This window comes from Eucyclogobius newberryi, unplaced genomic scaffold (assembly GCF_026437365.1).
Source record: "Eucyclogobius newberryi isolate DKJ021-1_F unplaced genomic scaffold, fEucNew1.0.hap1 SCAF_21, whole genome shotgun sequence".
NCBI classification, from domain to species: Eukaryota; Metazoa; Chordata; class Actinopteri; order Gobiiformes; family Gobiidae; genus Eucyclogobius; species Eucyclogobius newberryi.
This window is the reverse complement of record NW_027315846.1, coordinates 21,842,965-21,859,069: the sequence shown is the minus strand read 5'-3', so window position 1 is coordinate 21,859,069 and position 16,105 is coordinate 21,842,965. Positions and strand designations below refer to the sequence as shown.

At 39.9% G+C, this 16,105-nt stretch overlaps 3 protein-coding genes across 3 annotated transcripts in view; 1 reads left to right on the top strand and 2 right to left on the bottom strand.

Moving 5' to 3' along the window:
* Positions 1–260: 260 nt before the first annotated feature.
* On the bottom strand, positions 261–1,454 carry LOC140370459 (NPC intracellular cholesterol transporter 2-like). Its single transcript, XM_072457623.1, has 4 exons — positions 1,310–1,454; positions 1,022–1,129; positions 768–940; positions 261–658 (listed from the first exon to the last, which is right to left on the bottom strand). Exons 1-4 carry the CDS (start codon positions 1,437–1,439, stop codon positions 572–574), a joined length of 498 nt encoding a protein of 165 aa, XP_072313724.1. The 5' UTR covers positions 1,440–1,454; the 3' UTR covers positions 261–571.
* Positions 1,455–1,996: 542 nt separating this feature from the next.
* On the top strand, positions 1,997–3,345 carry isca2 (iron-sulfur cluster assembly 2). Its single transcript, XM_072458322.1, has 4 exons — positions 1,997–2,100; positions 2,296–2,440; positions 2,514–2,629; positions 2,705–3,345. Exons 1-4 carry the CDS (start codon positions 2,039–2,041, stop codon positions 2,880–2,882), a joined length of 501 nt encoding a protein of 166 aa, XP_072314423.1. The 5' UTR covers positions 1,997–2,038; the 3' UTR covers positions 2,883–3,345.
* An 834-nt stretch (positions 3,346–4,179) lies between these two features.
* Positions 4,180–16,105, bottom strand: part of eml5 (EMAP like 5) — a 41,967-nt gene continuing 30,041 nt past the window's right edge. Inside the window, exons 11-43 of the mRNA XM_072458319.1 lie at positions 15,927–16,094; positions 15,223–15,329; positions 14,755–14,873; positions 14,448–14,634; positions 14,273–14,378; positions 13,844–13,937; positions 12,628–12,728; positions 12,351–12,544; positions 12,135–12,246; positions 11,543–11,670; positions 10,953–11,094; positions 10,737–10,889; positions 10,213–10,344; positions 10,036–10,124; positions 9,563–9,739; positions 9,258–9,459; positions 9,049–9,175; positions 8,785–8,799; positions 8,424–8,432; positions 7,812–7,890; positions 7,567–7,696; positions 7,381–7,483; positions 6,796–6,986; positions 6,512–6,720; positions 6,202–6,359; positions 5,964–6,078; positions 5,696–5,884; positions 5,431–5,603; positions 5,171–5,333; positions 4,965–5,068; positions 4,715–4,868; positions 4,377–4,477; positions 4,180–4,282 (exon numbers count right to left, since the gene is read on the bottom strand). Of these exons, the coding sequence (XP_072314420.1) occupies positions 4,246–4,282; positions 4,377–4,477; positions 4,715–4,868; positions 4,965–5,068; positions 5,171–5,333; positions 5,431–5,603; positions 5,696–5,884; positions 5,964–6,078; positions 6,202–6,359; positions 6,512–6,720; positions 6,796–6,986; positions 7,381–7,483; positions 7,567–7,696; positions 7,812–7,890; positions 8,424–8,432; positions 8,785–8,799; positions 9,049–9,175; positions 9,258–9,459; positions 9,563–9,739; positions 10,036–10,124; positions 10,213–10,344; positions 10,737–10,889; positions 10,953–11,094; positions 11,543–11,670; positions 12,135–12,246; positions 12,351–12,544; positions 12,628–12,728; positions 13,844–13,937; positions 14,273–14,378; positions 14,448–14,634; positions 14,755–14,873; positions 15,223–15,329; positions 15,927–16,094 (4,268 nt within the window). The 3' untranslated portion in view covers positions 4,180–4,245. The remainder of the gene's footprint in view (positions 4,283–4,376; positions 4,478–4,714; positions 4,869–4,964; positions 5,069–5,170; positions 5,334–5,430; positions 5,604–5,695; positions 5,885–5,963; positions 6,079–6,201; positions 6,360–6,511; positions 6,721–6,795; positions 6,987–7,380; positions 7,484–7,566; positions 7,697–7,811; positions 7,891–8,423; positions 8,433–8,784; positions 8,800–9,048; positions 9,176–9,257; positions 9,460–9,562; positions 9,740–10,035; positions 10,125–10,212; positions 10,345–10,736; positions 10,890–10,952; positions 11,095–11,542; positions 11,671–12,134; positions 12,247–12,350; positions 12,545–12,627; positions 12,729–13,843; positions 13,938–14,272; positions 14,379–14,447; positions 14,635–14,754; positions 14,874–15,222; positions 15,330–15,926; positions 16,095–16,105) is intronic.

Genomic DNA, 16,105 nt, shown 5'->3' with positions numbered 1-16,105 from the left:
TAAAATAAAAAATATGTACGGTTATAACATCAGTATCTAGCGGCCAAATCATTGCATTGTTAACCATATGAATTCAGCATCAACTTTACTTTTATTTCAGATTTTCCATTACATGGCATTTGGAAGCACAATCCTCTTTTAGACACCTTTGTTTTATAGTCCAATAAAGCATGAAACAGTTTGCTGATGTTGCTGTGTTTTACAGTTAGTGTTAAACTGCAACTTAAATTTCGCAATGCCTAGAAACAAAGAGGCAAAGATTTGGTACAATTTAAATCCCTTTATTCCTCATTAATAGTTTTAGACAATTTAGTACAATGACAGTAAGAAAATAACAAGGAAACAAAAATATATTAAGTACCATACCACTATACAGTGTGTGGAATGTGACGTAATTTAAATGTTATTAGAGCATGAGTTCAATCAAAATGGATTGTGTGTGATTTTCTTTTTTAAAACTAAATCAGTAACAAGTAAACATTTTAAAATATGCAATTTATAAAATGGCAATGTTTAGAAGAAAACAAATGTCTACTCTGATCAGTACCATTTACAGTAGTTTGGAAATATCTCAGCTAACAATTTCAATAGGGAACTTGATGCAGAACAAATCTTTGCTACTATCGTCTCTCAGTTCCCACTCAACCGTCACCTTGAGCTAAAAAGGGTAGAAAAAAGGAGAACAAGGAAGTTAGTACAGAAAACTGTCCATCATGTGAAAAACAAGAACTAAAATATAATAATTTAGCTTACTCCTTCGTACTTACAGAGGGATATTCCGTCTTCACAGGCAACGTGGCCACATAGTGATAGACTTGATTGACTTGAATGGGACAACTGATGCCGGAGTGGCAGCCATCACTGACTGGAATTGGGAAAGGGATAGGTATTCCGGCAATAATGCCGTGCACCACTGCTGTGCTCGCCTGGGTCTGCACTTCTACAAAATCCAATAAAAGGTCGCATTAAAAGTACTTCACCCAAGCTAAGCTAAACAACATAAAAGATTAATGTCACTTACCACTAACAAATGTTACATTTACACTGTAGTTTTCTCCTTTTTTCAGTTTGCATGGCTGAGTTGGGCAGGGTGTTATTCCCACTACAGAAACTTTCCCAACAGAAGAACCTAAAAGCAAGGCATGAAGTAAAATCATTCACAAACTCTGACAGTGATTTTAATTTGACTCATCATTTCAGATTTGTTAAAACTCACATTAAAGCGGTATTACTTGTGAGTGACTCCAGTTTAAACTTTGCACTATACATGCAGATACGTATAGAGCTTAGTTATGCCAGGTATGCTTACCACAATCGAGGAACTTCACCACCTCGGCGCAGGTGAACCCAATCACAGAAAGAATAATGAATAAACTCTTCCAAGAATCCATGTTGTCTTCTTTATATGTCACACCAAAACAAACAAAACAATAGAGCATATCAACAAGGGGTCTCTACACAAATGGCGGGGTCAAGTCAAATCATGTGACTTTGTTTAGAACACCCAAAAGTCATGAAAACAATGTTTCCTCACGTTTGTAAGAGGTAATTGAAGTATATACAAGAGGGAAAAACAACATATATATGTGTGTGTTTGGCATAAAAACGGAACAAACAGTACTAACCTGAATCAGTGGTATTCACTTCGGTTTCGAGTCCAGGAACAACAAGCACGCGCCCAGTGCCTCTCAGTTCCGTATGGCGCTTGTGTCACGAGACCTCTGTTTGGGCCCGCCTCCCGGAAGCCTCTGTCATATATTTTGGTATCGATACAAATGGGCCAATCACAACCCGATTACAACTCACGATTTGCAAACCATATAAAACAGATATAATTCATATTGATAGAATTATTTTTGATTTAATAAACAAATGACGTCGATCGTTTTAATATTGCGTCATATATACATAATAGACAGCAGATCAACCAATGAGAAAACAGTTTGCACCGAGTGGGCGTTTATGTTTGATAGACAACCAATGAGCATGGTTCTCTCTGCGCATTCGCTGCTGAAGGCGAAGTTAGGGTTTGTCTGAGATGTCATCTGTGCGAGGAGTTATGTCAGCTGTGGCAAAGTCAAAAGTATTAAGCCTTTTTAGGTAAGGATAATTGATACTCGTTTATCTTAGAATTGAATGTGATCAACAGTTTTGTAAAAGGAGCAAATGTGTTGGCTTTGTTTAGCATTAGTTTGCTTGTTTTAGCGGCTAACATTGCTAGCATCTGCTATTGCGTGTGTTGTTTTCCTTGGTTTACATGCGCATTTCCACTGCTGTTATTGTGTATTCCTGCAGGGCATCATCTCTTCTAAACATACATCACCAACAGTTGCGTCACATGTTGGGACATCAACGTTTCAACAGCGCATCAACCCAGGGAAGGCCAGATGTGTTGGGTCCCAACAAGGAGGAACTAACTCTGACAGAGTCCTGCATGAAGGTTTGAACACGAAACTACAGACTATTCTGCAATGATATTTTCATTCACTGATTTGGCTGTTGTTGTTTTTCAGAGACTGGGAGAGATCACGGAGAAGGGTGAATATCTCAGAATACACGTGGAGGGAGGTGGATGCTCTGGCTTCCAGTACAAGTTTTCTGTTGACAGTAATAGGAATGAGGATGACAGGTACAGAGGTCATATTTTCTGATTTGATTTGGTCCTTTTTGTATTAACAAACAACTTAACATTTAATTTGTGCAGAGTATTTGAACAGGGAGGTGTTGGTGTAATTGTGGACAATGAAAGTCTTGACTTTGTCAAAGGAGCCACATTGGACTTCAGTCAAGAGTTGATCCGCTCCACTTTCCTTGTGCTAAAGAATCCTCAGGCTGATCATGGCTGTTCGTGTGGAAGCTCGTTTTCTGTTAAAATTGACTGAATAATAAGTTACTTAGTTCAGCCAGTTGTCAAATCTACTCTGTTATTTAGCTATACATCAACACTTTGTATTTTTTAGTTTTTCACAGTCTAAAAGTTGTGAGTTCAAGCCCTTCTGTAAATAAGATTAAAGAGCTTATTGTTTTGCTATTTATGCGCTACCTGTTCTTATATTGTGTGTTTATTTATTACATTTTAATTGAACAAACCATATTGTATGAAGAGTTGTGTAAATGCATGATAAATTGTATTAAATTACTTTTAAAAACAATGCTTTCAATTATACTGCAATAATCACCTCCACACCAAATGTTTATCATTACGTTTTTTAATAAAATGGAATATAAGAAATGGCTCACAAAAATATCCAAAAAGAATATGTACAAATGATATTTACAGCGGTGTAATGTAAATCAAAATATGCAGCAACATTTTAGTATTCACAATAAATAACATGTTTCGCACTTGTTATATTTTCTGATAAAACATTCCATTTATGTATATTATATATAATTTATTACACAAAACATTTAATTAGTTTTGGAAATAATTACACATTTTATCATAAAATTGCAACATTATAACATAGCAGCACACTGAAAGTGACAGGACTGCACCAGTTGTGCACCTGTTCTTTGTTTTTTAATGAGGATCACGGTTAGGACAGATTGTCTTTTAGTAAGCCATGCACACTCATTTACAGTATCACCTACGTCTGCAACCACATGTACACGGTTAACACGGGAACACTGCAGAGGAAGGCTTGAGGTCAACCAGTCAATAGCACAACCACATACACAAACCGAAAAATAAACCACTAGGGCTAACACAGTGACCAGGTCCAGTGTACAGTGCATAGTATGCTTTGGCATGCTGACATCCAGAACATAACAGTGGATGTTACATTCGGGAGGAAGGCCACAGGATTTAAAATGAACATAAACACAAACATATGTAATAAAATTGGTACAAAAAGATGTCAACCCTCATACTATTTAAGGCTAGTTGTGATTGCTACACGGTAAAAATGACAGTATGAACTAAATAGGAATATAAACCACAACTACCTTATGGAAATCTAAATATGAACTCTGAAATGGTTCACATACAGTTATGCATTAGGGATGTTTATTTTGTGAAAGTGTTAGATTATTAAATGAGCTGATGAAAAACTAGACAAAAGAGACCTTGCACAAATGCATGCACCGAATTATGAGGCAGTAAGTCCTTATGCCATTTTCTTGATTAGTCAGCAGCCAGGCCTTTCCTTTTACGCTCACACATACAGATCTCTTCGCTGATTATGACAGCCTTGTGAACAGATGTCTTGTGGACTCTGAGGCAGAATGTTCCTCTGTGTGGCATCAATGAGGAGTATGGACACATCTCCACACAAAGAGACTATAAACAGCAAATGTTGGTTGTGTGGTTAGATTAAGTATACAATGTTTATATTAGATGTTATAATGTAATAATCAGTGTGAGTTACTGATACCTTCTATCATCTCCTCCCGCACTGACGACAAAATGATCTCCGTTTGTGAAACGTACGTTTGTCAAGTGAGCAGAATGCCCCAAGAAACGTTTGTGTTTGGCCTATGACAAAAATGTATAAAATGAGACTCAGTTATCAAAACAGCCTATAATCATGCAACATCATGCACTGTTCCATGTTTACAATGTAAATATGATGAACCAGTCTTCAATGCAAGAACAATCAGTCTAAGTCTAACTAAGAATCCAGCTTAATCCTCGTTCTCAAGACTGAACAATGATATAAACACCGGACTGTTAATTGATGTACCATTTAATGCATAAAACAATAATACTTACAAACTTCTCTGGGCATGGAAAGTCAAACAGCTTAACCATTCCAAAGTCATCACCTGTCACAATGTTAAGGCCTGAGTGTGACACACAGGCACATGTTACATCTGCTTTGTCAGTGTTTCTGGACCAGATCCCTATGACCTCATCCCCAAGGACGCTACATACAGCAAAAGAGGAAGCGTTTATTCACAAAATGCAAAAGCTTCAGAGTGTTTTTGTAAGAAACGTTGTTCCATTGTAGGAATTTAAATACCTTGTCCAGGTAGCCCAGGTAATTCTGTCAATTTGTGTCTGGTCTGTGATCTGTTTTCCAGACGGCACTTCATACACCAGTCGTTTGTAAGCACCAGTGGATATCTTTGGGTCACAAGAAACCACAATTTAGAACGACTTTGTATTACAGTACATCTGAAAAATCTCATAACAAATGAAAACTCTTATGTGTGGACAATTATATACCTGAATGTATAAGCTATCAGCAGAGAAGTCCATCTGCATGACAAAACTGGGGATGTCCCGGCAGCAGTTTATGCGGTTTAGTTGTGGACCCAGAGACAGGTCATAGAAATCTACTGCACTCTCATTAGAACCAACAGCCAAGTAACGGGAATTAGGGCTGAACCTATTGAAAAAGCAAACAGATTAATATTATTATTTTTGTTGCCTGACATTACTTTTTACTCAGTAAGCCGGTACTACGTCTTACTGAAACTCCTCACCTGATATCCTGGATTGGGGAACGTCTATCCCTTTTCTTGCCCCATATTTTAAGTGAAGCTACAAGCAAGATTATGAACTCTCCATTCTTCATCCCAATTGCCACCATGTCTCCTTCAGGACTATAGCTGATGGTCTGTGCAGGATGGCCAAGGTTCACCTTATTCAGCATTTTCTGTTTACCCATAAGAACATACAGAGTTATGAGAATGATTTCAGCTTCGACAATATAGGAACAAATAATTTTACTGCTCAGAGCATCCCGACCTTCTCCGGGATGTCCCACAGACGAACAGTCCCATCTTCTGCAGCAGACAGAAACACATCTCGAGAGGGATGTGTTCCAAGTCCCCAAATAGGCCCATCCATGTGACCATTCACCAAGATGTTACAAGCAGCATTCTTCTCACCAACTTCAATTATCTCTGCATTTCTTGTCCCCACAAGGATTTTACCCTATTTAGACGTGTCAAATTAATAGTAAGTAATAATAATATAAAACTTGATTATTATGATGCTCCTCGAGTGTGTGTACCTTTCCTCTGCACACAGATCGAACACAGTCTATGATTTGTCCCGTCTCCAAACGAAAGGCTCGGCAGCGTTTCAGCTCCTGGTCCCACAGCTTCAGTGCACCTCCCTCTTTTGATCTGCACAGGCAAAAGTTCATTTCAAATTCTTACTTACAGATAAAGCAATGAGGTTACACTATCACTACGTTGCTTGGTCATACAGTAAGTCAGCCAATTAAAACGGTACTGTGAATCACTTACGGTCTTTCTTTGCCCCCGGTGACGATGAGGCCGTCTCTAAGGGTCGTGTACATGGTGAACACTGGGCCTGTATGAGCTTTGGCCACTATCCTGACTAAAATGTGTTCCTTCCACACACATACATCTCCACTTATGGTACCTGTAAATGTCAAGTTGTTCTGAAAAGAAAGGAAATTGGTACTAATCTTGTGGCCTAAGACAGCAGAGCAATCAATGCAAACAATACAGAGCATATTGAAGCTGACAATTGATGGTGCTATTAAAACACATCTTAAATGGTACTGATCACAGAAAAAAAGAAGTCACTTACAGCTCCAAATGCCACAGAAAGCATTGTTTGCATCCGTGCATCCTCTATTGAACTCAGAATACCCTTTTTACTAAGCAAAGCTCGACCCGCCAATGTCCAGAAGCGCACATGCTTGATGCCCACGGACACAAAATGTGTGTCCGAGTCTGGGCGAAACTCAGCCACAAAAATCCTATGGGTATGACCAATGTGGCTGGCAACTTTGGCACCTGAAAGACCAAGATTTCCATTAGCATTTTGTAAACAGCATTACAAGCGTTTGTGAGTGTTAGGTGTAGTTGTACCTTCCTGCCACTTCCAGATGGTCACAGTGTGCTCAGGATCCAGGCCCACAGACAACAAGAGCTTTCCTGTGGCACTAAAACTGACCGAGCAAACCCCGCCTGAGTGGTAACAGCGCAGCACTGACAGCGTCTGCTTGTTCATGGCATCCCATACATGGATGGAGGGAGATGTGGCTGGGGAAGTTATTGCACTGGGTTAGTGTCAATTCACTTTAAGATACTCAAAGATAAAGCATTTATCACAACTATAGTAGGGTAGATTACAAACTGCTGACCACTAGATGGCAGCAACTTATTAAAACTAAAACTAAAAGTTCAATTTACATGTCTGTGTGGTGTTATTTCTTAAATTAAAAATGTGATGTGTCTTACCTGACATGTCCCCAGTATCACCTGGAAAAAGTAAAATTATTATTGGATTTAATCTTTGATAAAGGAATAATATTTCTACACATTCAAACACAGTGAATGTAAATCAGTAAGGTTGGTGCCAAATGAGCTGCCATTCATTTGAGAAGGGGCAGAGTGCATATGTGCAACATAAAAAAAGAAGTTGGTGACACAGGAGGTCAACCTCTCACAAACATACCTACTTGGCCTGTTGCCACCACGTTGGGGAATTTAGGATGTTGATTGATTGTCAGGCACAAAATGTCATCACTGTGTTCAACATAAAAACTTTGGCAAGCTGCAAAAACACAGAAGTGAGATAAACATGTAGATTGCTCATGTAGAAATAAAAGTATGAGTGTATGTCAGATTGCTGCTCACATGTAGTCAGATTGAGGACAATGCCAACAGATGCTGTGTGGTAGATGATATCTGCCCCATCGTTTAGGTAGTGCACATTATTCCGGCAATCGTTACCACGGTAACCAAAAACCAGCTCCAACACCAAGTCCTGGTTAAAGTGTGAAAAGGGGGGTAAAGTGTACATCAACAGGCATAAAAGGACAAAGCAAAAGCTAAAAACAACACTCCCCCTCTCTTAAAACAAAACTTGGTGTGCTGCATACCTCAATAGGCCTTTTCTTTTTGCCCACATTGTTTGTCTGAAGCTTCTCTGGCTGAGGAAGCGCTCGGCTCACAGGAGGCCTGAAACGGACATTTGGGCTGAGAAACAGACAGATGCCAACCATACCAGTGACATTCTGGTCACTTCTATAGCCATCAATTGCATTTCATGTTAAACTATATTCTTGTGTCGATGGAGATTTTATTGCTTGGCCGAGAATGTTCAACAATATGGCATTAAATGTATCCATCTGCATGGAAACAACCACGTGACACCCCCAAACTAAGTTACAAGTCAGATCTGTGGAGATGCAACCCCATTCACAGTAACAATGCATTTTTAAGGGACTTGAATGAATAAATGCAAGTTAGACACGTTTAATATTTATGGAACATTCCAGGCAGAGCTAATACATCTCCATAAAGACATGCAAACTGCAGAGTACAGTAATATATACTGTACATAGATGAAAATGTATAAAATAACATACAAATTAGATATAAATCAGACCATGTTTAACTATTTATTCATCTTTAAAGTCTCTTTTACAACTACAGTAGATTGACACTGTAGCAACAATGTGGGGTGAGGAGAAAATGAAAACACTGCTCACCTTGATCCCCTTTAAGTCAGCAGAAACAAACAAAAACAAATGTTAGACAAAATTTTCTTACTTAAGGTTCATGGATGGCGGTTGGATCATGCACTCAACCTCAGACACTGAGGACATATAAAATCCAATAGTCAGCAGCAGTAACCATGACAACCAAAGTCCATTTCTATGACAACTGCACAGAAGATTGGATGACTTGCATTATTAACAAACAACAAATGTGGGTTCATTTTAGTGTGCCGGCGGCTTTATAAAAATAGTTATAGTTTATAATTTTAAATAAATGATTTACTTATTATAATTACGTCCTGTTCGATTCTGGGCATGTTTTAGATAAACTAACTTTAAGTTAAGAACTCACCTGACCACACCTTGTCTTCAAGTAGAATGAAAGAACGGAGCAGGATAATGACAGATGGACAGCCATTATAGAAAATAAGGAGAGCAGAAAAGGCTGAGTTACTTAGGAGAGCAGAACCAAGACTTAAACACAGGAAAATAACTTCTCTTAGTGAGAAAAGCCAAATGAGTTTAGGTTTTATTTGAATGCAAGAATATCTTCTTCTCAAAGGCAGTGAATGAAGAAGTTATCCTCCTATACATTTGAATCTCTTATGTGGAGTACCTTTCATCAACAGTGGGCTCTTTGAGCTGCAGATGCGGTTTGACACCAGTCATTGGTCGCATATTAGCAGATAAGGCCTTTATGGTATAGGCGATCTCATTTTCCCTTGTCACATCGCTGTCATAGCCTGATAAATGACAAAATTCAGCACGATGATGTAATATACATTTCTTTCTAAAAGCCACATGATCATCGACACTCGCACTCACCTCCATCGTCCTCACTATCTATGTCGGACTCCTCGCTGTCGCACTGTCGAATCTCCCGATGGCCCTCAGGCTCATGGGCCCAGATCATGAGGCACGTGTCGGACCCGCCCACTGTCACCAGGAGGCTGTCGTCATGGCTCCACCGCACATTGGTAACATGTGTACTGTGGGCCACATAGCGCTTGAACTTTGCATACTTGCCCTATGGATAAGGAATAACATTAATTTAATACTTTTGACCTTTGCATATAATTTACATCTCATTTGCATGTAATAGTTATTGTAGGTATTGTGTAATGTCTTGCCTTAATGGAATATCTGAAGAGCTTGACATATCCTAAGTCATCTCCAGTTGCTAGCACCTTTCGATCATTACTAAGGCAGGCAGAGGTCACCTCAGTGACCTCACTGATCACAGGCCAGATGCCCTCAACAGATGGTCCCAGGACACAGGTCCATGTGCTCCAGTCAACCTTCTCCACCTGAATGAAACAGAATAAGTATTTAAGGAAAGTGAAGATACAACTGTGGTGATTCATAAAAACATAGAGGAGCTAACATATAAGTGTGTTTAACAGCTAAAACTTAACACAGCCCGCTCCAAAAACATGGTGTTGGAATGTAATCCTGCTTCCAATGACAAAATTAGAGCTATAATGTAGAAAAGTGGGTCGTGCTAATGCTTTATTGCCTTTCCTTGAGCCTTCTCTGACTCTCAGGAGAAAATATGGGCCAAGTCACAATAGCAAAAGTGCTGCTGTGCCACCACCACACTCACTTCAGTATTTGGGATGGTCTGTCTCTTGCCACGAGGTGCTTCAAAAAAGAACTGCTCTTTAGCACTTGTATTGACTTGAAGTAGTTTTCCTGTCAATGCAAGAGCCCAGGGTTATATTTGAAAAAACAAATCAGGGTTACATTATTTTAGTTTGTGAAATGGAATACTCATGTTTACCTCTCTTATCCCAGTCAAGATGAGTGATGTAATTATGACATCCTTTACAGACTCCAACCCGTTTGCTGCTCATCACATTGTAAATATCCACAAACGTGTCTGCAGATGCTACAGCGAGATACTTCCCCGTGCCTGTATCAACAAACAAAGATGAGGATGAGGATTGGAGAAACATGAATAGCTAAGATCTAATTCTGCAAGCTCGCATATTAATATACAATCACTTGAGATTCTCGAGGAATGAGAAGTGTTGGGTTGAGAAACGAGATCCCGTGCACAGTGGATTGAGGTTAAGTGTGCAGCCGGAAGAGTTTAGTTTCTTGCTCTCACTTGGTCCTCCCCCACTGTTTGCCATTTATTTCTTACGCTCCCTCAGTCTGGCCTTATTACAGCAAGCCATCAATGTGGGTCAGGCCTACAGCTCAACCACGCTGAATCACAGTGGGAGGGCAGTATCTACTCTATACCTGTTCCAACCCAGGTTCAATTTGGTTCATTTGTAATGTTAAAGGAGTAAACAGTACCTGGTGAGAATCTGATTTCAGTGATAATGTCCTTGCGATGGTGGAAGGACACCAGGTCCTCCAAGGTGTCGGCGTTCACGATAAGGAAGCTGCCGTCATTCAGACCCACAGCCAGAGCTTTCCCGTCAGGGGAGAAGCAGCAGCAGCGGCCCCCTGTGTGGAAGGCAACATGCTAGTTTATTCAACCCCACAGATCTATTAGTGGGGTTGACTCACCTTTCCTGAGCTTGCGTACGGCCAGCATGCAGTGGCTGGGGGAGAGGTCCCATATGCGGAGGGTTTTGTCATCGCTGACTGTGGCACAGAGCGGGAGATGGGGATGAGTGGCCAGGCCCCACACTTCACCCTCCATGTGACCCTGAAGAAACGAACCATATCACAACTAATTTAGACAATAACAGAGGCGGATTCAAAAAATACAGCATTTTTCCGCGTCTAATCCAATTTGATGCATTACGACGAGTCTGATGCGCTTAGTGCGAAGGCCATTCGGTTGTATTTGCACAGTCTGCCTAATTTGAGGGGACGTAGCCTCTGCAGAACCACTTAACTAAATGGCCAATCTCATTTAGACACAGCAATTCATCACTATATTGCCTCCCCCGGTTTGAGTCATGACAACACAATAAAAAGTCATGGGGTCATATAATCACATCTGTTGGCGAAATCAGTATGCATAATTTGAGCTAACGATACAAAGCCGTTACTTATAAGATGATTTTGCATGTATGTGAGTGTAGGCTGAAAATGCCAAGTGTATCATTACATTTCTGACATGTTTTGTGGTTTATTTATGAATCAGTTACCTGAACCAGGAGAGTAATAGGGCCACTCTTGTCCACCTCCAGAATCTCTCCATTCTTTGTTCCCACCAAGATGTGTCCATGGCCCAGGGATATGGCACGAATGGATGGATTATCCTCCAAAAGCAACCCTAATGAGAGACCATTAAGCCAGCAACAAACCAGGCCCAAATAATACACAATACATGCTAGGGTTGTGAAAAGTATGAAAAATCAGATACTAATCAATACTTAAACTAGTATCAAAACTAGATACTCATTTGAAGTATCAATACTAATAAAAGCATATTAATTGGACAACATGTGACCTTTTGTGAACAGTTTTAGAATGATGTTAGCTTAATCCAAACTAGAAAAAGACCACAATACATAATATAGAAACAATTTGTTTGTGTTTAGAATGTCAGTCTATTGTATAAAAATTACAAACGGTTATATAATGATCTTGAGCTTTATTAGAACTAGTATAAGACCACATGGGAACATGCAGAAAGTGTTATTATTTTGTGTTGAAAATTGCAGTCTTTTGTGTAATATAGAGAGCACTAATACACACTTAACACTAAGAAGAGCGTCAACAGTGCAACCGTTTTACCTTTAGACCCTGGAGCTAGGACGGCCCTCTTAATGGCATAAGTCTTTAGGCATCTCTCAAAAGTGTCATCCCATAAAGCGACAATACCATCTTTTCCACCTGTCACAAATCCCTACAGAGCAAAGTTACACAATTATAACCTCCTCGCCTTTTCACCAGGATAATATATGTATTAAATTGGCCGGATAGCACGCTGCACAAACAATAATGCGGTACCTTTTCCAGAGCGTGCATGCTGAAGACAGGGCCATCGTGAGCCTTGACCGTCTTCATCAGAAACATGTCTCTCCAAATGCAAATGTCCCCGGCGCACGTTCCCGAAAAGACCATCTCCTCCGACCAGCCGTACACCGCGCACATCATCGTCTCCGTCTTCCCCATGTTCCCCTTGCGCCCAATTAATCCGCCACCTGAAAGAGAGACAGCCAGCAGGCCCGGGATGTGCTTGTTAGAGCCGCAGAAGAAATATATACAATGTGTACTCGAGTCTTACCGGCTTTATGCCAAAATTTGATATGCTTCACGCCAGCAGTGATGAGTTTGTCAGGCAGGTAGGGATTTATTTTCACCACAAATATCTTGTCCTTGCTTCCTCTAAAAACAAAAGAAAATACTGTTGTTGAATATATATATTTGTGCACAGGAAATGATAACACGAAGGACCACAAAACTCAGAATATGGTCAAATGAAACAGGAATTTAACAAGCCTATTTTTGGTAGATTTACAACCTCAAAAACCAAAGCAAGAATTAGCAATCTTGTCAGACAACATTTTAATGATGATTTCTAATGATCTCTAAAATAGTTTAAAGCCAAATCTCAGCAACAAACGGACTAATCAATCACATCTCGTCCATGTTCTGGTGGTAAACCTTCTCCATCATGAGCCTGTGACCGTGACAGCACATCTGCAAACCTCACGTCTCTGGAATGAGCATCATGAGGCTTCAAATGGGACAAAAGAGCCAGAAAACCTCCACAAAAATAACATTGCGTAGTAGAAAGTATTATATTTACCTTTCAAATGTAGCAAGATCAAAGTCATAAAATACGACTCAAGTTAAGTGCAGATCCTCAACAACTGCACTTTATTAAATGTATTTATCGTAGTTACTGACTAGTAATAACTATGTTGTTGTTTTCCCTCATTGTGTTAGTGTAATATGTCTACAGTTGCATGTAGCTAAAGTGAGATTTCAAATTTTAAGATGCCCCCAACCTACTTCCTCACTTCCACACTCCATAAACCCACTGCAAACAGCCTTGAGTATACTATTGCCTCACTGTCCTCCATTCAACTAAAAAGCAAGTAAAATATATTTTGAGAACTATTTATCTTGATTATTAAATACTCCTCACTGTAAAATCAACCATCACTTCATAGTGCCGTTTGGGTAACACAATCCCATAGCATAAAATATACAACGTGCTGTGTGAGTTAAGCCACCGTGCCCTACATGAGCTCAGGGTTACGTTAGAACTTGTAAACTGAACTATATTTTTTTGCGTCTCATCCATACAAGACTAGGAAAAGAATATGACAGTAACGAATAGTGTTTCTTTACTTTCATTTTCTTCTATTGCCTCTTCTCAGATGGCTTTGTGAAATAATGAGAAAAGGTTTTACTCCAGTAACCTCAATTTAACCTCCACGGGAACAATATTGTGGGACCAATAACAGCAAACAGTTCCATATCCATAAACCAACCTCATGGCAGAGAGCTTTTCCCCCTTCCTCCAGTCCCACAGCACAATAGTGTGACTGTCATCCAGCCCCACTGACGCCAGCCTCTTGCCATCCGCTGTGGAGATAAAACACAAAAAGGATCTATTCAGCTTGTGCGTTGCTTCACTCGTGTTGTGGCCCCTGTTTTACAACCATGAAAGCCGGCCGTTGTGTTTGATGTACATGGCAAAGGTGAATCGCTGACAGACTTTCACTCTCCTCTATCCGGGGTCAGTTAGAAAGAAGAGGTAAACTTCAGGTAAATGAAATGTCTTGTATTTGCGCTTGTTTTATGTGAGAATTTGTGGATTTGAAGTGTGTTTCCTCAATCATACACATTTAAATACATGCTTTCTTGGTGTAAAATAAAAGGCAAATGTGTTCAAAAACATCTTATCCTTTGGTTAATACCTGAAAAGTCCAAGGCACACACTCCAATCTGGTGGAACCCTCTTAGCACCGACAGAGCTTTCAACGTTTCTGTGTCCCATATGTGGATTGTGGAATCTCTGCCAACCTGAGCACATATAGTGCATTTTGTTTAAGCATGTGTAAGGGGAAAATTAAACTATATTGCTAATGCTACCTGTCCTGTGGCTACAAAGTCTTTCAGAGGGTGGATGGCCAGGCAGAGGATATCGTCATTGTGGCCCATGTAAAAACGCTGTGTGTTCTGCTGGCGGTTGTACACCACTCCGACAGCGGCCACATGGTAAACTATCTCTCCGGTCTGGGTGTAAAAGAGGTTACTCCGACAGTCGTAGCCTCTGTAACTGCAAACACGAGAACAAACACTCACAAAAGGTAGAGCGCAATTCAACAAATCTTTTATTGCTCATACTAGTACTTATTATTAATAGCTTCCTTTGTCTGGCTGCATAAAGTGAGCCTACCCATGTATAAAGTGTAGCTTCACTCCACTGCCTGGTGCCCTCTCTCGTTTTTTCATTGGCAGTGCTCGTTGCTTCTCTTTGGATTGCTCTTTGAGCTGAGGTAGATCTTCTTTATAAACCTGTGGGGAGAAAACGTGTACTTATCACATCCTTCTTTTGCTAAATAAACAGTTTGCTTTGGACAATTATGGTTTAGCAGTGACTGCTAGTATTTCAATTACAGTACATTTTATAGCCTCTCTTCCATAGGTCATATATGTGTCATATATATGTCATCCATGTCATGTCAAAGTGTTACTGTTTATTCCCTCCTGACATTCTTATTAGCAGATCAGGTTATAAGGCAGAGTGTAGGGGACACAGGAGTAAACTTGTTTCATAATTGACCTCAACTTTATGATTTAGCCGTTTTTCCCATGGACGATTATTAATTGCTGTTATATCTATTATTAACTGTTTTATACAAACCTGTCTCCGGTATGTAAGCTGAGTTTCCTGTTCGATTTCTGAGTCCATCTCAGGAACATCAGACTGGTCTGAATCTGATTCCTCACTATTGGAGTCAGCCAGGGTCTCTGCAAATGCAAGCGCACATCACAAATTATCTGTACCACACCTCCCTGACTTTTATATCACACAATCAACACTGCACACCTCAGAAGAATAATACTGTCAGTTAAAGGAGGATACGTGCAGCTGTTTAATTACCAGCTGACACCTCCTATTTATTCACCAGCAGTACCTTGAGTGACACTGCTAAAAACAAATGTATAAAAATGCTGAACCAGCAAAAGAAGGCTGTGCCAAGAAGAGGCAATGAGCGGAGCTGGCACCCAAGGGCGACTCCTCACAACCTCCATTAGGAAAATGAAAAGGAACGGCAGTTAGCCGGCTTTCTTTTCTGAAAGCACAGCTGCACTCGGCCCCAGTGACAAATATGACTTCGGGATGACAATGCAATTATGGTTCAAAAGCTTCATAACGTTTTATTGGACTTGGTTTAATTAATGTAATGGTAATTCCTTTGCAGTCTTTTGCAGAAATAGTACACAATTATATAAACGTAAGAGGAATATGGCACAAAGGTCTCTGATATTTTGTTATTTTTATGTAAATACTGCAAAACAATGAATATAAGATTAGGGAATCATGTAAATGGTTTAAAAGAATACCTTGTGGCGCAATGTGCAGAGCCTCTTTTGTTTTTCGTTCAGGGATAAACTTCCATTGAAACACAGAATGATCCGCGCCCCCAATAGTTATGACCCATTGGTAATCATGTGACCATCTCGCGTTGGTTATGTGCGCTGAATGACCTAAATATTTTTTACACTTTGCACCTGAGGAAAGG